Raw genomic sequence first — 27,913 nt, 5'->3', positions numbered from 1 at the left:
CACAGCACCGGTACTGGTGTAAATAAAAGCTTTTATTTGACTAACAAGGATGTTTTCAGTTCTGAAACTTACAGGATATTCTTATAATATGATAACCTCTTAGATATCAAAAGCTCAAGGAAAATTTGATTTCTTAGTTCATCACCCCTTTAAGTCTTTTGTATTTCCTAATTCGGGGAACAGACACAGTCTCTATATGATGATATCTAGGTGAAAGAGTCTCTATGTGATGGGATTTGTCTGCTTTCTGACCTGAGTCCCAGTTCATGTTTGAGCTCTGAGACCATGTGCCATATTACTAGAGAGAAGAGCAGCACCGTCTCTTTTCAACAGGTCAGGTCTGCCCCAAAATCTTTTCCAATTGTCTATAAATTTTATATTATTTTGCAGACACCACTTAGACAGCCAGCCATTGAGCGAGGACAGTCTACCAAGTATCTGATCACTTCACTGAGTGTTGTGTTTTGATCACTTCAGTTTTTTGTCCCGCGACTGCAGCGTCTCACCATCACCCAATTGCCCTGCTTCATGGACTCTACAGCCAGGACTGAACAATGTACAGTGTCCACTTAGCTAGTTGCATCGAAAGCAGTATCTAAAGCCCTTCAATTAACCTCAACGCATCCAATCCAAAGTTTGGATGCGTGTCACTAGTTCTGAAATCTTTTCTGTCAGCCTTACTATTTCCTTGCATTTATCACATGTAAATCCTGTGCTGACAGAGACGGCTATGCTATACATGTTACATAAAGTGCAAGTGACAATAAGAGGAGATGATGACATGACTCACTGTGTTTGTTGTCTGATCCTACTCACTTGAGTTGTTAATGGACTTGTAAAAGGCGCGAGAGCGAAATAAATAAATAAAAAGCGCACTGATGGCACGCTAACAGGCTAGCGAGGTACTAGCGTGTTGTGCTAGCAACGATTTAGATTGAAGCTAGCAATGTCGGGTTATTATGTGATGTTGAGTAAGTTTTAATTAGCAGTATAAACATCAGGGAATAATTGTAAATAATGATTCAAAACAGAAAGATATATGAGACTTACAGACGCAAACCAACTCAACAGCAGCAGCAGGCAGACAGCGTGAACGCATACCTTCAAACTCGGTGTCAAACAACTAAAAATCAAGTCAGGAATCTTAGTGTGACTAGAGTCCGACCTTAGTTTCAGTAGTCATGTCAAAGCAGTAACTATATTATAATACAGCTCATACTGAACGCTGCTGCCAGGATTCTGAGCAGAACTAGAAAATATGAACATCACGCCAGTCCTCGGGTCTTTACACTGGCTCCTAGTAATATTTAGGATTGATATTAAAGTATTAGGACCTCAATATATTGCAGATATGCTCACTGAATATAAACCCAACAGATCACTCAGATCATTAGGATCACATCATCTAGAAATACAGAGGGTTCAATCTAAGCATTTGAGTCCGCTTTTAGCTATTATACCAGCCTTTTCTATGTAAAGCACATTGGATTACCAATGTGTATGAAATGTGCTATATAAATAAACTTGCCTTGCCTCTTGAATAGATCCGCTTTAATGGATTTCCGAAGTCAAACAACCATTCACTCTCATGATCAAGCTTGGAAGAGCCAGGACATTTTTAAATATAGCTCCAATTGTATTGAATGTCATATACACCTAGGATGGCTTCAGGGTGAGTAAATCATGGGCTAATTTTAATTTTTGGGTCACTATCACTTTGACTTTTATGAACCAGAGTGGAAAATTTATTTTCACTGCCTGTTTTGAATTTCTTTCAATTTTTAATTTCTGTCATTCAAATTCAAATTCCAGCTTGAAGCCCATTCTTTACTTCTGACCTGGTGACCTCTAAAAGTACCTAAAGTAAAATTAAAATAGTAAAATTACTATTTTCATATTGTGGTATTATTATTTGACATTTTTAGAATATAAATATAGAAATAACTAGACAATGCGCCTATCTCTGAAATATAAGCAGGGTAAGGGTCAACTAGGCTCAAATATGGAAGCTTTGCATTAGAAGCCGATATTGTTAAGCGTGAGGCATCCATCACATCTGACTGGACATTGTTTGTTACTACACTCTAAAAAATGCTGGGTTGTTTTAACCCAATTTTGGGTCAAATATGGACAAACCCGAAATGTTGGGTTAAAAATGTAATGTAAAAATTTAACCCAACGGCTGGGTTAGTCCATATTTGACCCAAAGTTGGGTTAAAACAACCCAGCATTTTTTAGAGTGTACTGTACAGTAGATGTGCATTTAAAGTGAATGAACAAGTGGTCTTGTGTTTTTATTATTTTTTTATTATTATTATTGTAAATCAGCCCAGGTAAAAGTATAATTTACACCTGGAATTTCAAGTATATTCAAATTGAGCATATGGGCAGTGTATTTACGATTTTGCATTACCATAATTTATGCAATAAAGGCCTTTACAAAGCAATGTGCTTAAGAAATAAGTGATGTATTCATTTAGACAGCACAAGATACATGTCTTGCTCAAGATGCTTTTTTGCCCCTTTATACATCAAATCAGTCGTCCCATGAAGCAGGTGTCAGAGTTGCTTGTGTGTGTGTGTGTGTGTGTGGTTTTTTTTTTTCAGTGCAAAGCACAGGTTATTTTTAATGAACATATGATGTTACCAGCTGTGACAATCAGAGAGCCATCAACACTTCAGTGCAAGTCACGGTGTTATTTTAAGAGGTCTAGTTTTCATGTCTGTAATCACAGCACAGTTTCACCCAAGGCATGGTGTCGAATCCATTAGCATCGGTTACAACTGCTAGGTGTGGACGTTGACAGTGTTGAATGGTGTTTGTGTGACTTGTGTTGGCTTTCACACTGGTGGCTATGGTGAGTAAACCTTCCTAACAGAAAGCTAGAGTTACAGCCGGTGTGAATCAATGTAAAAGACTAGCTTACAGTCAACACAAACGTGTATTTTCCTTGCTCTGTTTTTCCTCAGCCACTACCTCACCATTTCTCTTGCTCTCTCAGTTAGTGTAACCTTTTCTTCACAGTGACCCAGTGCATCGATGTCTGGCACATTATTCCTGTTGAATGATGCGCGTTTGGCCTACAGATCCTCTCCCATCACACACGCACACACTGCAGCTGTTTGCAGACCAATCAGTATCCCTGTCATTATTAATGAGAGAAAATGATGGCATCAATTTTTAAGCAGTATCACTAGCGAGATGGTCACAATGTCCTCTTCTATATGTGTATGTCTCTGTGCTTGTTTAGAGGTGTGCAACCCTAATGAAATGTATAGGAAAATGTTTCAAATTAGTTCAAATTGAAAATTTTAGTTCAAATTTAAAAATTAGTTCAAATTTTAAAATTTAAAATTAGTGAATCGAATTAGTTCAGTGTCTGCTGTCAGGAATGTCATGTGATGTCATGTGATGTGAGCGTTTGTATTTCACGATGATTCCCATGATGATCGTCTCTCTCACACACACATTTAGAGACTAAAAGGCCTTAAGGGCTCCGGGCACTCTCTCTCTCTCTCTCACACACACACACACACACACGTTCACATGCAGAGACCAAAAGGCAATTTTCACCAGCACTGTAGTGAGACCCACTTCATTAAAATTGGATAGAGAATGGCGGGCCAGTGCCTTCAGAACAAGAGGAGTGAGAGGGTGAGGGAAAAGGAGAAGAGAGAGCAGAGTCTTTTTTTCCCCCAGCCTCCTCTTTCTTTACACCCTTCCCTTGCTGCCCGTACCATTCTGTCAGAAATAGCAGGAGAAAAGGAAGCTATCTCAAAACTTGACGTTCCTAGGGCTATGCGCTTTGGCTTTTGGGTTGGAGCTCTAGAGCTTGAATTAGCACATGCTCGCTACGTGGCTGGTTTAATTGCATGGTTTGTGTGGCAACAGAGGAAACACGCCATATTGTCAGAACAAACGCGCAGAGCCGGGTATTTGCTGTCACCGTCTGCTGCACTTTGCTGCATTGCTGCTTTTGTTGTGCTGTGTCTAATGAACTCATTTGGGGCATACACTTCATGTAGACCTTCGAAAACTGCTGTAGTCCTTGACCTGACTGTGCTATGTGAGAAGAGGGAAATTGCCATTTAAAGGTTCCTAATTCTATTGACATGGGGACTGGAAGATTATTCTTTCATAATAGAGAACTGTGGTTGAAGTACATATAATGAGGTCTCAATACCTGAAGTAGAAATGGAAAAAGAGAGATTATGTAATAGTGTGTTTGTTTGTCCCATAACCCAACCCCCCGCCCCCCCAATGAAAATTCATTGTTTACTCACCCGAATGTAGTTACAAAAACGTATTGTGTTATGTAAATGCATATTGTGTGTGTGTTCCTGGTAAACCCTACAATATGGGGACACAATTTTCTTCATTTTTATATTTTCAAAAACATCACTTTTTCACTCCATTTGCAGTGCGTATGCGATGCGTATACGGTACAGGAGCAGCACGCGCTACAGTGCTTTCACATATGCTGAGTTTGCAGTGCGTAACTGATCCGCGGCTGTACCACAAACACAGACTCGATATTTTTATTTCAAATTCAGAAGTTATGCAGCAACTTTTAGTGGAGAAACTGACGTGTTGAATATTTTTTTTATAAAAAAAGGACAAATGAAAAAAGCAGATTCATTCAGCGCTGTGTCGTGGTTGTCCAGTGACAAGCAATGAGTACATTGCTTGTCACTGGACATCACAAGATCCTTTCAGAAATCATTCTAATATGCTGATTGGGTGCTTAAGAAACTTTTCTTATTATTATCATCAATGTTGAAAACGGTTTAGTATTTTTTGTAGAAATCTGCTTCCATAGTATGGAAAAGAAATGGGCCCCTAAAACTGTTTGGTAACAGACATTCTTCGAAAAGAAAATGATGACAGTTTTAGTTTTATTTTCATTTTTGGGTGAGCTATCCCTTTAATGGATCCTATACAAATAAAAATATTAACTTCTTTCAAAATCAAGGTCTTACTGGCCTCAAAGTATGCATCAAATATAAAAATAACAAACAAGTAAGCTTAACTTTTGAGATTTTGTCTAATTTTTAAAGCGAAATCCTGTCTTTGTTGTAAACCTTATCTTAACAAAGTGCAAATAGTATCTGCTCTCATGCACAAGCTTTGTAGAATCACAGTAAGTGATGATTCACTCTCAACACACTCTTCCTTTGGACTGCTACAAAGTAGGTTACAGAGATTAGAGAGGTCAATGCTACCTCAGTATTATAGTGACATGGGATAGTCAGGAGCCGTCCCGGTAGTTTTCTTGACAAAGTAATTTGATTAGTTTATTGACTAATGCTGTTACGGCTTGATTATGAATTTATCACAGGTCTTAAGTGAAACTCTCTCTCTCTCTCTATCTATATCCCGTTGGATGAGAGGACATTACTTGTGCAGTGAAATGAGGAGAATTAAATAACACTCAGTATCGCATTCAAATTGGAAACGGAAAAAAATAACCCTCTTTGTGTCACGGGTATATGCGGGATGAAGAAGGACTCAAAGACAAAAGCTCCAATTTAAACAGTTTACTCCAAATAACTCTCACAGGCTCAGACAGGCAGGATGGTGGACAGGATCACACACATAAACACAACCATGTAACTGCAACTACCAACGAACAAACTAAATACAGACACTGATGAACCAAACCAGGTGATATAGAAGAAGGTGATTAACAAGACTCAGGTGATGAAGATGAACTGATGATGGTAGACATGAGGTGCGTTCCATTCGACCGTAAGTGGACTGCGAAGTGGACTTCACAGGGTATTTTGCCATTTTAAGTGAGATTCCAATTCGAAGGGATCGAACATGTTCAGTTCGAAGGGCACTGCAAACGGCATAGGGAATAAGGGAACATCGATACATCACTTCACAGGAAGTCAGTGAAGTCCACTTCAACTGATATACCGTGTTCAGGGAGTAGGGAGCAGTGAACACTTGTGTAGGGACCCTGTCGAATGGAACGCACCTATGGAAACAGATGAGAGGCGGGAAAACAGAACAGGACTAAACCAAAATACTAGAAAACAGGGGGAAACAAAAAGTCAAACTGTTACACTTTGAAGGCTGTTATTGAATTTCATCAGAGAAAGATAAGTCCTAACATTTCCAATTTCCAAACAATTTAAGTAAGGAAGATTTATGGTTGCTGTACAGTATATGATCAATGAAAGTTTTTTTTTTTTTCGTATGGGAGAGTAGGGAATCTGCATGCATTTTCCGTTGATGAGGCGGGCCTAAAGTTCGGGCCAGCCTATTCTCACGTGATCCCGAGACCCTGGCCTGGATATGTGCCCAAGGGTCCCACCACTAAAGCTTTCAAGATCAGGTGGTGAACCTACATACGCTACCCATGGAGGAGGAAGACCCAGCCTGGGCACTGCTCTGTCCAGTACGCCCCCTCCGTCCTTATGTAGACAGAATGCGTTCTCTGTCTGTTATGGTGGACACTACTGCTTGGCATACCAGCCGCAAGGTCGACATGACCCCTTGGTGCGAAAGCCCACTCAACCCGGACTGTGGCTTCCTCTTGGGCTCTAGCTCATGGCGCCTCGCTAACAAACATCTGCAGAGCTGCAGGCTGGGCTACACTCAAAACATTCGCCAGATTCTACAATCTCCGAGTGGAGCCAGTGTCCTTCCATGTATTCGCTTCAAACAGCCAGTACTAGGACCCGCTCTGGTGTCTTCATTTCCTCGCCATTCCACTCCATGGACTGGACTCATGCGATATTCTCCTTAAGTGAGCCTCACAAGCTCTATGTTCCTCCAGCGCTGTTGACATCAATGCCAGAGTTATGCCTCCGGCAGCTTTCGCGATTGGCTAGGTGCTGCCATGTGCATGGTTCCCACTCTGGGTGACCCCCACATGTGTCTTTTCACTGTAAGCCTCTCTGAGCATGTGTCTTTCCCTTGGCAAGCCACTCAGCCACTCCTGGGGTTGAAATATTCCAACATGACATCATGACTTTTGCGTAAACATACACGCCACTTTCGAGTCATGTGGCGTGTTATCTCTACGCATTTTGAGCTATCCGTGTGTATCTGCGTGTATGTCTATGGCATTAACGTCCGAGTGATTCCGCGTGTCTGTACACGCCGTCAAATGTCCGCGCGAAATGAAGCTAAATGTACATCTACATCTGGGGAGCGATCTTTTTTTTCCCTAGGATGGTAAGGGAACAGTCATAAATGCCATTAACCCCAGTGACGGTTAGGTTTAGGGACAGGGTTGAGGTAAGTCATATATTTATATATGCAGTAATAACGTTTAGTCAACGGCGTTCATAAACACGCTGAAAAGTGATTATGCGTCTTGATAGCTCGCCAAAAATGGAAATACGAATTGGCGTGTCATACACACGCTACTATGGGGTGAACACCCCAGTGTTCTCTGTATGCACCCCACTCTGGGTCATATGTGTATTCTGTAAGTCGCCACAACGGAACTTGTATTGACTACGAAAGGTAACACGAATGTATGAATGTTACGAATGTTACGAATTGTATGAATGTACAATTCGTAACATTCGTAACATCGTCATTCATAGCATTCGTCTCGGTTACGAATGTAACCCTCGTTCCCTGAGTAGGGAATGGAGACATTACGTCTCCCTGCCACTTTCACTGTACCGCTGGAACAAAGAAACATATCTGCTTATTGCCGGCGTTCTTCTTTTATACCCACGCGTTGGGGCGGAGTTATGCCATGCAAATTCCGCAGACCCATGGCAATTCCTTGCCATTGACTCATTTTATTTCTTTTGAAGATGAGAGGCTTCTAAGCGAACCCCATTTGTTGCCACAACATAACTGAGTAGGAAACGAGGGTTGCATCCATAACCGAGAAGTTCCTTGTTGTACCCTATGCACATTTTAGCATATTGTTTCCGATTATTATGGATTTCATTGCTAAAAAATGTCTCTGCAAATAATCTTTAATAATCATCAGTTATGACAGCTGTTAATGCACACTTTTTCATTCTAATTTATTAAGAATGAACATGTTTTCTGTGCTGTATAAGTAACCAATTATCTATCGAAATTTTGCTAATCAGATAGTAATAAGGCACATACATAACAAGCCAAATTTAGATAAAAAAAGGTGCCGTGTTTGTGCTAAAATTAAACGCAGTAGCGTTTAGCTTCGGGTTAAACTGAATTTTGTGTGGTTAGCGAATAAGAATAAAGTTGTTCACCTGTTTAGGGCCCTTTTGTGTTTCAGGTCGCATTCATAAACTGTAAGTTGCATTGCAGTTGCATGCACGAAAAGGCACAGTTATCAGAGATGAGAGTAAACAGTGTGCCGAAAATCCGATTCTCTCCAAGGATTCTGAGAAATGGCACTCCAGATTTATTCAGTCAGTGCCATGGGAATGACATGCACTGGACATCTGCTCTGCGGCAATCCGCCACAGATAATCCCATTAAAATTGCAGTTTATTAAAATTGGTAAACACAAGAAGTTACTTTGCTGCTGGAGGAATATAGTGTTACAGACGGATGAGTGTATTGATTAATGAAGCTTGCCAATGGGTACCAAGAGAGAACACAGATACCATGAAGGGACAATATTGCATGGTTGTTTTGCATGGTGACCCATGTGTAAATGTCCATAGAACGGGGCAAATTTAATTCAAAATGATTGTTAAAATATTGATATTGTGCAATCAATAGCTAAACCATACAGTAACTATTTTTTGATTCATAAATGTGTCTGCCAGTGGAATGATTTATTGAGAAGAATTACTGTGTGGCGGATGTGGGTGAGCATGGGACAGGTCAGTTTGAGTTTATATTAAATGGAATTTAATAACAGTAAAGAATACATAACAACAGTATTTCGGTTTAATAAACTTTATTTAGGCTTTCGTTTGGAGTTAAGTGCGCACACTCTTTAACGTTTAGTTTGAGTTTATTCTTACCGTTCTTTCTGTTTGTTTGTTTGTTATGGCTGAGTCCCGTGAGCTGGTGCACCGTCAAAAGGGGTTCGAGTGGAAACAGCGGACATATATATGGTTCCGGCCGACGATTGGGCCACAACCATTCCGGTTTCCACTGCGGGGGAACTCCAGAGACTATTTTGCTTGCTTTTCTCTTGTTTGTTTATAAGGAGTACATTTATTAAGTGAATTCATTTGGCAGTATTATTTGAGGTGTTTGTTTATGTATATTGGGTGTTTTTCATATGCGTTATTGTGTGTAATGGCCATTATGTGTCTGTGTATCCCCCTTTGTGTGTTGATTGGTGCTGGCCACCAAGGTATAAATTTGTGAATTGTTTCTGTATGTGAGGTGTTCCGTGAGAGAACAGGTTCTGTGGGCTCTGGCCTGGATCTCAGTAAATATTTGAGAGGCAATGCAGTAACCCATCGTTATTGTATCTTTTCTTTTCTTTAGTTTATTTTTATTTGATTTTTGTTATGTTTGGTTTACCACCATTGGGTTAGCATTGGCTTTATTTTTGTAACCCCATCCTATGGTAATAAACCCCTAAACTTTCGCAGTAGCCTGCTGCCTCTGTGTTCATTTATCCTCTACTGGTCACATCTATCACAATTGGTGGCAGCGGTGGGATTGTGCCAGTAGGGGGCAGCAGTGAACGTTTTTTTTCTACTTCATTGGTCAAAATGGGACCGAAGAGAGCGATAAAGGGTGATGAGATGGTGACGTCAGCTACAGGAGGAGCTGCGGCTGAGGATCCACTAGTTACCGGTGACTCACAGAATTTGACAGTCGAAGAGTTACGGGACATGTTCGGGGCACATATGAAAATGCAGCAAGAGAGAGATAGACGACTTGACCAGGAGTCAGTGCGGCAGGAGAATAGATGGAAGGCTCTTCAACATCAGTTCACGCTCCTTCAGGAAGAGGTACATACGAGAATTACACCGACTAATGTTCATTTGTCTGGGCTTCAATATACCCCTTCGAATCAAGGTACTGAACAGGTAGATGCTCGGGGCTCACCATCTGTTGGTCAAGTCGTAGAACAGCCAAGGGCTATGACCGAGCCGCGTCTACAGCCACTTAATGAAGACGACGATGTGGAGCATTTTCTTACAACTTTTGAGCGGATAGCCACTGCATGCCGATGGCCAAGAACTGACTGGGCAGTGAGGTTAGTGCCATTACTTACAGGCAAAGCTCGAAGTGCTTATGTGAACATGGATATTAATGAATCTCTTGTCTATGATGAAGTGAAAGTGGCAGTTTTAAGGAAATACGATATTAATCCTGAGTCCTATCGTTTGAGATTTCGGTCCACAGATGTAAGAGCGGATGAGACCCCTAAGGAGCTTTATGGGCGTCTAAAGGACACTTTTAATAAGTGGATTCAGCCACAGAATCGGAGTAAGGAGGAGGTTGCGGAGGTGATTATCTTGGAACAATATCTTCGGGTGCTTTCTCCAGAGCTTCAAACATGGGTAAAAGAACATAACCCAGACACAGCAGCACAAGCTGCAGAGCTCGCAGATGTGTTTGTCGCAGCACGAAGACGAGGTCAACCCTGGTCTTACAATCAATGGAAGACATTCAAAGACCCAAAAAGACCCAGTAAGAGATCAGTAACACCCCCAAAGACAAGTATGACGAGTGGTAAGTTTGTGGGTGATAATGGTGGTCTTAGCGGGAAACTGAGTGCTAACATTAAGACGATTGTGTGCTATCAGTGTGGACAAGAGGGGCATACTAAGCCTAGGTGTCCTAATAGATCTTCCACACCGGCAAATTTGTGTGGACTATCTAGACCTGATGGCCCTACTTGTAAAGTTAAGAGTTCCTTGCATCATGTGACTGTGGGGTTGAATGGACAGGAAATAAGTGCAATGGTGGACACAGGAAGTATGCAAACATTGGTCAAAGCGGAGTTAGTTCCAGTCCATCTGTGGAACCTAAGATCTCCAGTGGCAATTAAATGTGTTCATGGTGACGAAAGATACTATCCTACAGCTAGTGTTTACGTAAAGGTGCAGGGACAATCTTTTCTGTTGGAAGTAGGCCTTTCACCTGAGTTGCCATACCCTATGGTGCTGGGTCAAGATCTGCCTGTTTTGTTTGATCTTCTTCCGTTGCAGAGTTGCAATGCAGCTATAACCCGGGCCATGGCCAAGAGTAGTGAAGAGGAGGTAGGATTACTGGGAGCTTTACCTTTTTTTGAGGCAGAACTGGAAGTAGAGCCAGGAAAGACGCGGAAGTCCAGGAGTCAGAGGAAGCGTGAAAAGTTTCGACATGCAGTGGTGAGTGAAGGGGAACCTGTCCCTGAGAACACATTGGGTTATAAAATACCTAGAGACATAGTAGAACTGCAGAAAAATGACAAAGTTGTTGGTCCATTGTATAAGTGGGTGGAGGAGAGGTCACTAGCAGGTCAGCCAGAGGTGGAAGGAAGACAGGGAGTCTTTTGCATCCGTAATGGGGTCTTGTTGCGTAAAAGGAGTCCTGAGCCACAGTTGGTAGTCCCCAGGGAAGGTCGAGAATTAGTCCTTTCCTTGGGTCATTCGATACCCTGGGCGGGTCATTTAGGTAGACATAAGTCAACAGCACGAATCATGCGCTACTTTTATTGGCCAGGTATGAGGAAGGACATAGCCACGTACTGTAGAACTTGTCCACAGTGTCAACAGACTTCTCTACGGGTTCCTCCGAGGGCACCTCTTAAGTCTATGCCCATTGTTGGTGTACCATTTGATCAGTTAGGTATGGACATTGTTGGGCCATTAGAGAAGACCAAGGCAGGGAACCGCTATATGTTGGTCATTACAGACTATGCCACAAGGTATCCCGAGGTTTTCCCCCTAAAGTCCATTAAGGCTAGAGCGGTAGCTGCCTCCCTTATTCAACTGTTCTCTAGAGTAGGTTTCCCTAAAAGTATAGTCACAGATCAAGGATCTAACTTTATGTCTGAGCTATTAAAACAAGTGTATAAATTGTTGGGGATAACGGGAGTAAGAACCACCCCTTATCACCCACAAACTGATGGGTTAACAGAACGCTTCAATCAAACTCTGAAACAAATGCTTCGCAAGTTTGTTGTGGACAAAAGTGACGATTGGGATCAGTGGCTCCCATATCTGCTTTTTGCCTACAGAGAAGTTCCCCAGGCCTCGACTGGATTTTCCCCGTTTGAGTTACTATACGGACGGGAAGTGCGGGGACCGCTGGTACTGCTGAAGGACATGTGGAAAGGAGAACAAGACAGTGTAAGTGGCACTCCGATTGTTGACTATGTGGTTCAGATGCGTGAGAAGCTGGAAGCCATGGGTATATTGGCTCAAAAGCATATGGCTGAAGCACAAAAACTGCAGAAGACCTGGTATGACCAGAAAGCCAGGATGAGAAACTTTGAACCAGGTACTCGGGTATTGGTCATGTTGCCCACAGATGCGAGTAAGCTGACTGCCAAATGGCAGGGTCCCTTTGAAGTTCTGAGGAAGTTGGGGCCGGTTACATATGAAGTTGCCACTCCGGGTCAGAAACGGTCGAAATGGACTTTGCATGTTAACTTGCTCAAAGAGTGGTTTCCCAGATCAAGGGATGCAGGGGCATTCATGATTCGGAAGGTGGAGGATGAGGAAGAGGTAGAGTCCCAGTATCTTCCAGTTTCAGCTCCTTCCAGCCTATCACTGAGTCACCTGTCTCAAAGTCAACAACTTGAAATTCAGAGGTTGTGTGATCCCCTGGTTTTTCAGAAAGGACCAGGACATACCAACTTAGTTGAGCATGACATAGTGCTCAGGGAAGGAGCTTGCCCAAAACGTATGAGCTATAGAATACCTGAGCGGCTACTAGAAGCTTTGCGGGTGGAATTGGATGAAATGTTAGCAATGAAGATTGTGGAACCATCAAAAAGTGAATGGTGCAGCCCAGTTGTTTTGGTGCCCAAAAAAGATGGCAGCCTACGGTTTTGCATTGACTTCAGATATCTCAACTCTGTGTCAAAATTTGATTCTTATCCGGCTCCCAGAATCGAAGATCTCATTGACCGTTTGGGTAAAGCCAATTATTTGACCACAATTGATTTGGCTAAAGGTTATTGGCAGGTCCCGTTGAGTGCGAGGTCCCGGGAACTGACAGCATTCCGGACCCCTTGGGGCCTTTATCATTTCTGCAAGATGCCCTTTGGCCTTCATGGAGCTGCTGCGACCTTCCAACGGCTCATCGATCAGGTACTTTCAAATTTGACTGGATTTACATCTGCTTACTTGGATGACATTGTCATTTACAGTTCGACTTGGGAAGAGCACCTGCAACATCTGGGAGTTGTTATTAACCACATTAGATCGGCTGGGCTCACCATTAATCCTTCCAAGTGTTCCATGGCAAAGGCAGAAACCGAGTACTTGGGGTATGTGATCGGACATGGAGTGATTAAACCTCAAGTTCAAAGAATCCAGGCAATAAAGAATTGTCCCGTACCTCAGACAAAGTCTCAGGTAAGATCCTTTCTTGGAATGGCTAATTGGTACAGGAGGTTTGTACCCAACTTTTCAGTGAGAGCAGCTGTCCTTACAGATTTAACTCGAAAAAACTGCCCAAACCAGATTCGGTGGACTGAGGAGGCGGAACAGGCTTTTCAGGATCTTAAGAATGCACTGTGTCAGGGGCCAGTACTATGTTGTCCAAATTTTGATGAACAATTTATACTGCAAACTGATGCTTCAGATAATGGAGTAGGAGCAGTACTTCTCCAGGGGACGCAAGAAGATCGACACCCTGTAGCCTACATCAGTCGCAAGTTGTTTCCCAGGGAGGTTCGATACTCCACTGTGGAAAAGGAGTGTTTGGGAGTAAAATGGGCCCTTGATACACTCAGGTATTATTTGCTTGGGCGTGAGTTTGTGCTTGAGACGGACCATAAAGCTCTACAATGGATGAACCGTATGAAGGATTCAAACGCCAGAATTACACGATGGTACCTGTCGATCCAGCCCTATCGATTCACCATCCAGCATGTCCCTGGTCGAGATAACGTGCTGGCTGACTTCCTTTCTCGCCTGCCGGTGTGAAACCAGAAGTGGGGGAGTGTGTGGCGGATGTGGGTGAGCATGGGACAGGTCAGTTTGAGTTTATATTAAATGGAATTTAATAACAGTAAAGAATACATAACAACAGTATTTCGGTTTAATAAACTTTATTTAGGCTTTCGTTTGGAGTTAAGTGCGCACACTCTTTAACGTTTAGTTTGAGTTTATTCTTACCGTTCTTTCTGTTTGTTTGTTTGTTATGGCTGAGTCCCGTGAGCTGGTGCACCGTCAAAAGGGGTTCGAGTGGAAACAGCGGACATATATATGGTTCCGGCCGACGATTGGGCCACAACCATTCCGGTTTCCACTGCGGGGGAACTCCAGAGACTATTTTGCTTGCTTTTCTCTTGTTTGTTTATAAGGAGTACATTTATTAAGTGAATTCATTTGGCAGTATTATTTGAGGTGTTTGTTTATGTATATTGGGTGTTTTTCATATGCGTTATTGTGTGTAATGGCCATTATGTGTCTGTGTATCCCCCTTTGTGTGTTGATTGGTGCTGGCCACCAAGGTATAAATTTGTGAATTGTTTCTGTATGTGAGGTGTTCCGTGAGAGAACAGGTTCTGTGGGCCCTGGCCTGGATCTCAGTAAATATTTGAGAGGCAATGCAGTAACCCATCGTTATTGTATCTTTTCTTTTCTTTAGTTTATTTTTATTTGATTTTTGTTATGTTTGGTTTACCACCATTGGGTTAGCATTGGCTTTATTTTTGTAACCCCATCCTATGGTAATAAACCCCTAAACTTTCGCAGTAGCCTGCTGCCTCTGTGTTCATTTATCCTCTACTGGTCACATCTATCACATACTGTATACTTCATAATTCTGGCTTTAGATAGGCTTTAGTGTCTCTACTTTACGCAGGAATACTCTGTGTTTATTGGAGAGGCAGATTTTACGCAAACAAATATACATCCTTTTTTGAAAAGGACCTGTCATTTTTCTATAGGTTTCCTCAATTAAAGTATATAACTGCCTGATGAATTTCCATAAATCATATGATATATATCAAATATATATCCACGTTCCCTGTGGGAACATCTACCCGGGTTCATTTGCATACATATTGTCTCACACCTTTTGTTTTTCTCCACCCCCTCTCTACTCAAGATCTTTTTTTACAGTCTTTTTGCAGTTGAGATGGCTGTATGTGGCAGCTAACTAATCTCATCTCAGAATCAAAACGCTAAAAAAAAGTTAAATTAATTGAAATTGAGTGAAAAAGTGTAATGTATCAGTCAGTATCTGAGTTTATTGAAGAGCATGTAAAAATGAGCTTGGGCATGTTAAAGGTAGGAAAGGCAATTTTCGGCGAGGTTAGCAATAGCGAGGTAGCTTAGAAAGCATAACAACCTCCCTTCATAGCGCTCTCAAAAGCCACGCTTCCTTCAAAATATATGAACGTGTGCATCATGGAGCAAACAAAAGTGTCATGAGAGATAACTTTAAACTACTTTGTGTCACAAAGTATATTACATTAACAAGAACAGGACTAAACCAAAATACTCGAAAACAGTCGGAAACAAAGAGTCAAACTATAACACCAACATTCTTCAAAATATATTATTTTATGTTCCATAGAATAAAGTCAAAAGGGTTAGAACATCACAAGGGTGAATAAATGATAACAGAGATTAACTATCTTTAAATGGCTGTTTTATTAATTAGATGCCATAGGAGTGCTTTAGAGATATTCAATTAGAAATTGTAGTATTGTATCAAAATGAGTTGTAGTATGAAATATGATCACTTACTATATGCTTAGCATCATATTTCTGTAAGCAGTATTGATTCTCTAGCAATTCTCTGATTACAATGAATGTGTACACTTGCATATCTCTTGAAATCTTGTCTCAATTGTTTCTCCTACATTGCGGTGATATTAAATTGAGATTTTTGCTTAATAAAAGTCTCCTCCTCAGATTTTTAAAACTCACATATCTTTTCACCATTATTGAGAATAGACCTCTAACGTTTCCCATTTGATTCAAGTATGCGCCACAGACTTGCTGCTTGTTTTCAACTGTCTTAATTGTGTCTCTTTTAACATTTTTCTACTGAATTTTATGAGATAGATCTGAGAGAAAGTAGATACTTATTGATGAGAATGAAAGAGAAATAATATGAGTGATAAAGCTATCAAGATGAAGTGATTCTATTATTGTAAAGCCAAAGTAGGCCTACTCAGATTCCTTGTTACCATATTCATGTACAGTAGGTATTTCAAAGGTGTCCTTTTTTTCGTTATACACCCCAATTTCCATAAGGCAGCCAATCACAGTCTTGCTCACATTATGTGTTCTTTGTGTATAAACAACAGCCTCAAACTCAATCTCTTAGCATTGGACTGAAAACACACCTTGCCACTGATAGACACAGAGGGTGGGACAAATGAAGAATGTAAGGCTGACCTGAGAGAGAGCAGGCGTCTGGTGCAGAGACGCTGAGGAGGAGGTGGTGGAGGACGACCCCTCCCATCTTGGCATGAGTGGGTGGATTTCTCTGTTTATCTTTAAGATCTGGCAGTGACAAAAAAGGCTGAAAACCGTCTTTTTCCCTCTTCTATTTTATAATCTGATCTCTTATGGCACTCTTATGAAATCGTTCCCCTGTGTAGATATCCAGAGTTTAATGTGTGAATTGCTGGTTGGCTTGATATAGCCCAGTGGAGCATTTCTCCCATGGTGCTTTGCTGTTGCTTGTACATGTCTGACTTTGAGGACAGTCAGCTAAAAAGATTATGGAACACTAAAAACGAAATATTCCACATTTGATAAATCAAAGCCTACTGTCTATTAAAACCATGTTCAATGACTGTGGTTATCGGTTACTTTGTCCGTCCATCTGTCTCAACTGTATCTATCACTCGCAGCATCATACACAAAATGACTCTCCAGTCTTAAAGTGTTAGTTCACCCAAAAATGAAAATTCCGTCAGTATTTACTCACCCTCATGTTGTTCCAACCCCGTAAGACCTTCGTTCATCTTCGGAACACAAATTAAGATATTTTTGATGAAATCTGAGAGCTGGATCACTCCTCCATACTAGTCCATAGGCTTCTTGAGGGATTGAAACTTGCCGGCCTCGAAAAGTTATTAAAGACATCGTTAATATACTCCAAGTGACTTCATTGGCTCAATCTTAACTTTATCAAGCGACGAGAATGCTTTTTGTGCGCAAAAAAAAGTAAATGAATAGTTGAAATAAAGTAGTTATTTTTGTTGTTTTTTTGCGCACAAAAAGTGTTCTCGTCGTTTGATAAACTTAATATTGAGCCACTGTAGTTACTTTGAGTATTTTAACGATGTCTTTAATAACTTTTCGAGGCCGGCAAGTTTCAATTCCTCAAGAAGCCTATGGACTAGTATGGAGGAGTGATCCAGCTCTCAGATTTCATCAAAAATATCTTAATTCGTGTTTCCGAAGATTAACGAAGGTCATACGGAGTTGGAACAACATGAGTGTGAGTAAATACTGACACAATTTTCATTTTTGGGTGAACTAACCCTTTAAGTGTAGTCTTCGAGATCATCATCATAATCTAGTAATATATGTTTAGATATTACTTAAATATACAGTAGATAGTATATTGTATTATATTACATGCGGAAAGTGAGATGACAATGTGATTACTATTATAGATTACAAATGGCAGATCATGTCAAAAAGGTTGCTGACTTCTGCTCTACAGTAACATTACCGGTTTGCTTACCACATAGTAAACATTTGTGCATTGTTGGCATTAATATAGAGCTTAATCAAATGGCATACTTTATTACCGCTGGAGATGATTTAGTTACTGATATCATTACCAGCTCTAAATGGCCTGGTCCTAAAGGCTCAATTTGATCTCTGCTTTTACAACACACCATTAAAGATTAAAAGGCAGAAAGAGCATTGAGCACTGGCTGTTAGAAAATGTGTGTGGCTGGATCAGATTTCCCTAAGGTTGCGATACCCTTCCTCAAGAACACAGAAAGGCTCGCTTGTACATCTGTTGCATGTACACACTTTCTCACATTCTAATTAAAAACATTGTCTGACATCACCGGTGCACTGCCAATGTGCAAGCTGTTTGCACACAGAACGTTATTGTGCTTTTGCTACATAAGGGATAATATTATGTGCTGGAAAACTCTCTTGAACTGTGAAATGCACTACTGAATGTAGTTTTTTTTTTACGTGATGTCAGAGGTCAAATGTGAAGTGACTTAGAGGTCATTTAGAGAGGCCACATTACTGTTTCTGTTGATGTTTGTGGATAATCATTTTAGTATCAAGATACCATTTCTGATTCCACCTGCCATGGTGCTAATACATCATCATATTCCAGAATTGTCTGATTTGATTGTTTAGGAATCGATTGTTATTGCTCTTGAATGGCCGAGGCTTCATTGCCACTCATCCTAACCTGGTGCTGCTCACTTGCTTTTGGACTGTATGTGCACAAGTGGGTTTTGGGTTATATACTTTATTTTAAGGTGTCCTTGTTACAGTGTGATTATACATCTAAATACTGACTATTAGAGTTAATATAGACCCCTTTTGCGCCGACGTCACAGTTACGTCACGGCGCTGGCTGAAGGCAAAACAAGTGAAAACTGGAGGCGGCCGATGCAAACCAGCACAGATTCGGCTACACAATAAGGAGATTAAATTACTTTTATTATTTTTAAATGTCATCTTATTGTGTTGTTTGGTGCAAGTATCCATGAAAAATGAATATGCTGTATCTGGATTTTTTTATTTCTAGAAAATATTCACATCATTAAAATCGCACTGTAATGTCACTCTTTATATTGTTGTCGTCTTCTCTGCCCTGGCTCGGCAGAACTGCGGATCGTACCACACAAGTCTTGTACAGGACCATATAGGCATCTAAAAATGTATATGCCCTCAGTTTCTCTTTACTATCGGTTTCTCTATAAGGTAGGTGTAGAAGTCAGGCCACTCAACCGTGTCAGATCGTCCATGCATTGAGTGAGCGTGTAGGCGGCTACGGGTCGGCCAATCTGGTTCCGTCCGTTAAAGATAACTTTTGGAAATAACAATCGCGGCCCTGGACACTTGAGTGACCTTACACATTAAGATAAAACCTGATTTTCTCCAGTCATTGTTAAAAAACAAGCCAATAAAACTTGCTAACTAGCATTAGTGAAGCGGCCAGAGGGATCGTTCTGCCTCCACCTAAGCTCCGCCTACATAAAAACGTCACCATGTTTACCAACTGAAAAGGGGTCTATTAGTTTACATTTAGGGCTAGTTATATTATATTATTATAGTAATTACATGTAACATGTGTAGTAAGGACACAGAGATAATTGTGACAAGTTTTGCTATTGTCTTATTACAAAAGTTTCTTTGAAATTGAAAGATTGACCTCAAGTTTTCTAACACTATTACCTCCATAGAAAACTAAACGGCAAATGTTTGTGTTTGGAAGTGTATTCATATTTGTGTGCATTTCTATGTGCATGTGTCTAGATGTACCAAACTCTCGTTCTGTCTCAGTGCTTTTGCAGTTTGGTGGCCCGGCGACCCATAAATCTGTCACTCATAGAGATGAGCATGTGATGCTTTGAGTTGAAGTGAAACGAGCTACTGTGAGTTCAGTACTTTAGGTTCATAATATGATACTGTGATTCTGGAGCAAAGTACTGTGAACATCTGTGACTAAAAAACACACACACAGCGCACAAACTCAGTCGAACTTTCCCTAACATCGCCAAACAGAACCACAACTTTACAATGTCCTACCACTTTGAGCACCTTTTCCCTCTCTCCTTCTTGAGTTTATTCCATCGTTCTCTTCCTTATAGGTTCTCTTGACATTTTCAAAGGTTGAAAGACAAAGTAGCTTTGTGTCCTGATAAGGGCGAGGACTCCTCAGCCTGAATGTGAATGTTCTCTCATGACATCAGAACGGAGCTGTGTGTATTTGACAGACAGGGTGATGGGTCAAATTTTGGAGGATCACGGAATGAAAATGAAGAGCAGAAAAAGACAGACGCCATAGCCGTCACATGTAGGGTAATGGGGAGGGGGGAGGGGGGGAGGGGGGGGGGGGGGGTGAATACCCCCTAAGGAAAACCTTTTTTCTTTCTGTTCCCAAAGAAACAGATTTTTTTTTCTATAATGTTGGAACTAAAACGAAAAACAATATATTTTTATTGATTATTGCATTGTTCCATGACCATCTATGTTCTCAGCAGAAGCTTTCATTCTAAAACAATGGGGATTTTATGGGGCTCAACAACATTAAACTAGATCACATGATCCTTGAGAAATAATTCTTATTTATTATAAATTTCTTATTTTTAACAATGTTGAAAACAGCTGAGATGCTTAATGTTTTTATGGAAAAAAAAATGAACAGCATTAATTTAGAAGGCATTTATAATAAAATAAATTACTGACCACAAACCTTTGAAGAATGATGCGTGGAAGTAGGTTTGGTTTAATACTTTTTAATTTGCTTTTCAATTAGTATTAACAGGTCCTAAGATTGATATTGAGGGGATCTGTTCTTCTTCTCACTTCTGCTGCAACATGGTGGTCTTTTCTCCCCCACCTTCGGTTCATCACAGCTTTGAGCAGACTATGCTATAACATAAGCCTGGTGCAGATACTTCTACAAAATAGATACTGTTAATTAAACAGAATTTGCATATTAAAAGACATGGACCAAGAGCATGTTAATTGCTATTGTTGTACTGTAGAAGCTTTCTTCTAATTTTGGGTGAAAATCTGCTGACACAGGTTGTGATATAATGAACACCTGCTGGTAAAAGGAAGTTTACAACCCTACAAAATCCTTCATAATAAACAACAAAGAAAAAGAGAGAAAATAAAACACTCCAACACCTCTCCAACTGGTTTATTGGGGAATGTCTGTGCTTGTCTTCTTGCCTCTGTTGCCCTGTAATAATATGTTACTGACTCTCAGCATTAAGATGATGAATATTGTTCTTACTCTCGGATTATCATCCAATAAGAAAGTGACTGGTGAGCTAATATTAGTCTGCACCGAGCGTTGGTTTACCCATGAGCAGGTTGCCTAGGAAACGTTACATAATTGGAGCATAGAAGATGCCCCCAGCTGATTGGGTGATGGAGACAAGGTGATAGATCTTCCTCAATGTGTTCTCTCCTCCATGTTCCATCTCTCCGCCTGGCGAGAAAAAGACCTCATGACACCACATATAGTGGCTAGTGGTTTGATAGCTTTCTTATGGCACTAAACAGCTTGTATTCAACAATGTCACTTAAAAGGAAAAGAAAGTCTGTGCATTGCTGTAATGATGTCATTTCAGTTTTTTTGTTTGTTTTTTGTTTTTCTATATTTATATAGGTGCTGATCTGGGAGGACTGTTGGATCTTGAGGCTCTGTATCAGGGCGTGGAACGCAGTATTAACCAGAGCCGACGAGCCCGCAGACAGTCTCCCGAACGAGTCTACAACATTGAGGTTTTGCTGGGGGTGGACGACTCCGTAGTGCAGTTTCATGAACAGCAACATGTGGAGAAGTACCTCCTCACTCTTATGAACATCGTAAGTGTGCTCGAGCCACCCACGATGCCTGTTGTGTTTGGGTTACCCTTGAGAAAAATCAAAGAACGATAGAAACTATTCTGTCAACATGCAGCAATTCTAAAGGCGTGAGACGGCATTATAATAAACAGCTGAGATGAAGCTGACTGGTATTATAGCATTTATATTCAATCCTGCAGTGTTTTCAAAACAGTTGAAGTTGGGCTTTCAAAGTCTTAGTGATTTTTAATCGATTAAAAAATAATACTTAATTAATCACAGATTTTTTTTTGTTGTAATTAATCACGATTAATCACACCTAACTAACAGATAGTATATATAAAGAGTTCAGATGCAAAAGCCTCTAAATGCCATTTGAAATTTTCTTCTAAAATGACCGTTTTTATCAAGCTTGTATATTTAAGTTCAGTAATTTCACTTAAATGACAATTAATAGGTAATCTTCATTGCCATTTAAGTGAAACTACTGAACTTAAATATACAAGCTTAATAAAAATGATCATTTTAGAAGAAAATTTCAAATGGCACTTAGAGGCTTTTGCATCTGAACTCTTCATATACAGAATCTGAATAAAGTTATCAAATACTTCAGTCTTCACTGCGTCACTTTTTAATTAAATATTGATAAATCCTTATTAAACCTGCAAAAGTTATTTATCTTTTTCCTTTGTTCTTTGGTTATCATTAAAGTCACCATGAAATCAAAAATGAAGCAAAACATTTTTGCCTTTTAGTATATTAGCCTTACTGTTATCCATACAAAATTTGCATTTAGAAGATGTAAGCGTTCAAATGTTCTCTCACTTCCGCCAGTTTAGATTAATGATTTGATTGACATCACTCTGCACTTCAGCTTTTCAACGCATTTTTCGGGTTTATTGGGCTACTGTCGCTTTAAGACCTGCCGCACATAATGTGGATCTGATACGCATTTCATTTTCTCACAACTCTCTACATTCATTTAAGACTGTCATTATTGCGAGAATACTCAACAAAACTGGCAGTTTGGCATAATTTTGTTTTTGTCCATTCTGAAGTTGCTTTATGTGCTCACGAGTCGTGTGCAGGAGATTCTCGCACAATGCGAGCCAGTACCGCACTGTTCTCTTTTGTGTCTTTTTGCGCTTGAATGGTTGATGAGAAGGATGCCAGGCAAGCTCAAGTAATGTTGGATGCAGTAAATCAGTGGTTTTATGTCATGTGTTCTGAGGTGGCGGCAAGCCAGGGGAAAAAAATATGCTTCAGGACAAAACAGGTGGAGATTAAAGGACGCATAGCAAGGAACAGATGAGATCATCTGCTCCTTGCTAAGTGTCCTTTAATCTCCACAAATTAAACCTACGCAGAGAGAGAGAGAGAGAGATAGCCAACAGTCAAAAAAAAAAAAAAAAAAAAAATAGAGAAAGCTAGCCAACAGTCAAAAAAAAAAAAATCTCTAAGCCAGTCAGATATTATATCATCAGTAATAGTCAATGATGTGAGGTAAAATCAGACACATATTATATGAGTTCTGCAGTCATTTTTCTATATCATGGATCTCTTCATCTAAGATAAAATGTGATGGGATGAAAAAGGCTACAGAAAAATGTATTATAACCTCACCATTTGTCTCTATATTGCATATTTTCTCCAGTTATCATGAGTCCCCAAACAATTTCTGCAGCTTTGCCGCTGCCATCTCCTTTCCTCTCCTCTCCTCTCGTTCTCATCCTAGGGGGTGTTTCAAACGCTGCATTCTGAATAAATGACAGGAAAACAGATAAACAGAAATATATAAATAACATTGAGTCTCCTTTCTCTCCCACGCGTTGAGTTCTTGCCGCTTTCTTCTTGAAAGTTTACTTTGCTTACTTTTGGAAGGCATGTCTCCCTCGCTCTCCGAGAGTCAAGGAGAGAAAAGAGAGAGACGTAAAGCAGGTTTTTGCCCTTTTTTCCTCCAACTATATTTCCTGACTTCCCCACTTTGCTGCTTCTCTTTTAGTGTTTGTTGCACATAAGGGCTGTGTGTGATGATGTTTTATGCGTATACACCGGAGTTTGTTGTTATGTTGCGTTGGGTTTGTGTGTATGTGTTGAGCGTGTGTGCGTAAATGTCACTTGCTGTGTTTGCTCAGAGAGAAAAAATCCTCTGCAGTCTTTCATTCATGATCCCCTGGTCAGTGGCTGGTCTTTCTGAATGATCCAGCAGGAGGAGAGAGTGGGAGCCGTCTGTCTGTCTGCCTAAAAAGGGATCTGTCTACGGGACTTTATGTAGGCGGCAGGCTTGAGCGCCATTCACAAGTGAATTTACAATGCCTTTAGAATTTCAAAGCTTTTTAAATTCCTGAATTTGATTTGGATTTGAATGGGAAAACTATATATATATGAAATATATATCAGATCCACATTATGAAAAGTCTAAAGTCATTGGCGCATTATTCAGATGTTATTTTAAGGGTGCATGCTTGGCCATAATGTAGTGTGTGCACAACGCTTCTCTCATCTACACAGACGCTCGCAGCTATTCCCATTTTTGCAAATCAAACATTATTACAAGGAAAAATATTAACACACGAGGGAAATCACTGTGGTGTCCATGAATTTTGAAAAAAAAATAGGCATAAATCTAGCTTATACATTTACCCAAATTATTATAATCCCTTTTAACAGAAGCTAATTTAGGTGGGTTTCTCCCATCCCCATACAATGTCACTTCTTTTACAGCCCTGACGAGAACGTCTGTCTCCTCTGCGCCTGGCAAATTGGCCATAATAATAGCAATTCACCATGGAACAAGCGCGCCTGCTCTTAAAGGGAATGTGAGAAGACGCACTGATTGGTTTATTGCACGTTACGTCCAAACCACACGTACTTCAGACCAACCCATTTTAGATTTGACAAGATCCGCCCACAAAGTTACTTGCGTTTCACGTTTGCCTTTCAGATCGTTAAAATAGGGCCATTAATCTCTGTGTGGGAGTTGATGTATTTGTGAATGGGATTTTTCTTTGTTCCGAAGAAATGGCCTGCCCTCAATTTATAGAACTGAGTGAAACAATTCTTTAAAATGAACTAAGATTGATTGGCTTCACTTCATAGGTCCATGGGAAATGATGAGGAATCGATACGTCGGACAGGGATCAAAAGATCCGGAGGCATTTTGACTTACTCCCACCCTTCCAATCCACCAATCAGCAATTCTTCACCTTTATTCCACCTTTATTTCAGATTTAGTGTTGCAGTCCAGATAATGGACCAGTATTTGATGCAGAAGCTCTTTATGGGAGAGTTTGTTGTTGTTGTTGATACTCCGTTCTAGTTATTCGATCTTGGAAAATCTCAGAACAAGCTGTTCTAAGATTGCCTTTAGCACAGAGCTGAAAGTACCACATCAGATCCAAGGAACCGCCATCACAGCCCCTCGATGGTGCCCACTGCGAAGCCAGTCTGTGTAATGGAGCTGAGACCTTTGGGTGTAGCATTAATTGTGTGAATTGAAAGTCGACAATATTAATTGCTTCCCTCTATATTAGTCGCTCCTCGGGAGCAAACAAGACATATGGGCAGTCGGACCATAATGTAATCAGCTCTTCATGGACATGTTGTTCTGGCCCTCAAATGTCAGACAGGTAATAATGGTACAAAATGTCAAGTGAAAATGGCAGAGATTCAGTAATGAGTCTGAGCAAATACTGTCCACCGATGCGTACCCTCATACCTCTGAGCATTCCTGTACATCACAGAAGAATGAAAGGGAGATTGGGAGGTCCGCCAGCCAAGACCCTGATGGGATTTCTGTGCTCATTCACTTTCCTCTCCTGGACTAATACAGGATGATGATGATTCAGCATAATATCTATGTGGGATGCAATGTGAAATCTGTGTTGTATGGGGATTGAAAGATTTAGTGATTTGTCAAAGTTTGTTTGCACTGGCAAGAAGTCTTTGAATTTTTTTGCATCACAGCATTTTGTATTTACAATAAAACCGTAAGACGCATGTACATTTGTACAATAGTATTGTACAATTACGATAGAATATACACTAGACCAGTTCAATTTACCACTAGTTTACCATGTAGTTAATTTTGTGGCATTTTTAAAATTAGTACAGCTTGACAATTAGCCAAAAATAGATATATTATTATTATTTATTTCTCTACATTGTTGTAATTATATTAATTAATGATTTATTATAATAATAATGTGCACGAATAAATAATTTATAATTAATACTGCAATATTCCATAAAAAAATTGATTTCATGGTAACTTTAATGAAGTAGTTTAACTAAACATGAAAACTCATTATATTAATAAAAATATAATTAAAATATATAATTATATAAGTTATACCCAGCTAGAAATTTTACGTTCCCAGAATGTTCTGAGAACGTCCCCGCTGGTGTCAAGGACGTTGCCTGGTAACGTTCCCACAACGTTCCCAGACAGTCACGATGTGGAGTTTGGGGGACGTTATTTGGAGGCCCTTCAGAAAACATTCAGGATGTTCTGGGAATGTTGTCGGATCATTACCAAGCGACGTTCCTGACACCAGCGGGACGTTCTCCCCTTAGATATGGATATCATTTTTGTATTTTTGGGAACAGTACAGCACCTACAGTATCCTCATTCACTTTTATTACATTAAAAAGAGTGTCCAGGAAATCCTTCATTAATAAGATAATATAATCCTTAAATAAATCCTAAAATAAACCTTCATTTTTTTTATTTTATTTTTGCTTAGCTTTATAATAACTCCATGTGAGAAATACAGAAATTAAGTTTCTCACTGAAAAAGAGATTTCATAAGATAGACATCAGTCATGTTTAGTTCTTGAGATACCAGAAACATTGGTGTTTATTATGGTTGATGGTTTTTGAGCGAACTATTCCCTTGACAGTGTATTGTTAAAACCTGTGATTAAGGTCACTTTGGCACTTAAATCCCTTCTATTAGTGTTGTTTTTACAGTTTGGCAGGGCCAGATGATAAACAGGTCTGATAAGATTCTTTTAAATGGCTCCTTTTAATGGCTCTTTAACACTTGCTAATCTATTTGATGAGGGAATATTGGTCATTGTGCCCCCCAACACACACACACACACTATGCACTGACTATTCAGTCATTCACATGCTCACACATAGCTTTTTTCTGCCCCTTCTCTCCTCTCTTCCTATCTGCACCCTCTGCTATTTTCTTCACTATCCCCTCCTTCCTCTAAAGCGGTGAAGCCACAATGCTAGCCCCTGCTACATTATTAATGGGATATTAATGATTTTCTGACTTGCTGACCTCTAGGTCTCCATTAGTTACCTGTAGGCTGATGAAACCCAGTGCTCCTGAACAAGGCCAGCAACCAAGGGCTGTACTAATGAGACCTACACTCTCACAATCATTAACATAGAGAGAGGTGGGTGGGAGGGGGGAATCTATAGGGTTTTTATTCTGTAGGAGGTTGAGGAAGAACACTATTGATGTTGTAAATTAACATTAACAAAGATTAATAAATGCTGCAGTTCATTACTAGTTCATGCTAATTACAGTCATGTAGTATGTTAAATAAAGAACCTTATTGTAAAGTGATACCAAACATTTTAACGTAAGATTTTGATAATATAGCTTTTGCGAGAATAGTGTCCTTTATTCTCACATTTTTAAATGTTATCAGTATTTTTTTAATGTTATTACTTGAATCAATACTTTATTCCAATTGTCCACTTTAGACATTATACTAACTAACTTTCCAACATGTCAACTATCAGTCATTTACAGTGTTAGATTCTCTGCTTAAGATCACGTTTAAGATAATGTGTTATTCATATATAAAATATTTAAATGTATAATATAGATTATGTATTTACCGATATACAGTATTTACATGCAAATAATTCTTAAATATATACATGCATGTATTTGTTTTCTGGCCTCAGATGTTTTTCTGGTCTTAGCTGGCATGAGATGCTCTAGCTGTTTTTCTTCTTCTCGAAACCCCTCTGAAACCAGCTTATCAGACTAGTCTAGAGTTATGTTTTAAGCTGAAACTTATATTACCTTCATAGGAACTAAATGACTTTTTATGTACACTAGTATTCAAAAGTTTGTGTTTTTACTGCTCTGGAAGCCTGCAATGTTTTTGAAAGTCTCTAATGGCCAGCAAGGCGGCAACCATTTGATAAAAAAAAATAAAAAATACTGTAAAATCAGTAATATTGTGAAATATTGTAAAATATAATTTATTCATGTGATGATGTCACAGCTGAATTTTCAGCAGCCATAACTCCAGTCTTCAGTGTAACATGATCCTTCAGAAATCTGATTTGATAATAATCTCAACT

General features: G+C 39.9%; 1 protein-coding gene across 3 annotated transcripts in view; it reads left to right on the top strand.

Annotated features, from left to right (window-relative positions):
- Positions 1-27,913, top strand: part of LOC120460902 (A disintegrin and metalloproteinase with thrombospondin motifs 2) — a 144,013-nt gene that overhangs the window by 82,942 nt on the left and 33,158 nt on the right. For all 3 annotated transcript variants that reach the window (XM_039648915.2, XM_089134984.1, XM_039648914.2), the window contains exon 4: positions 21,398-21,597. In XM_039648915.2, the coding sequence (XP_039504849.2) occupies positions 21,398-21,597 (200 nt within the window). The remainder of the gene's footprint in view (positions 1-21,397; positions 21,598-27,913) is intronic.

Source organism: Pimephales promelas, chromosome 9, assembly GCF_988280905.1.
Source record: "Pimephales promelas chromosome 9, fPimPro1.hap1.1, whole genome shotgun sequence".
Taxonomy (NCBI): domain Eukaryota; kingdom Metazoa; phylum Chordata; class Actinopteri; order Cypriniformes; family Leuciscidae; genus Pimephales; species Pimephales promelas.
The sequence above is the reverse complement of the archived record's forward strand: the minus strand, read 5'-3'. Positions and strand labels throughout refer to the sequence as shown.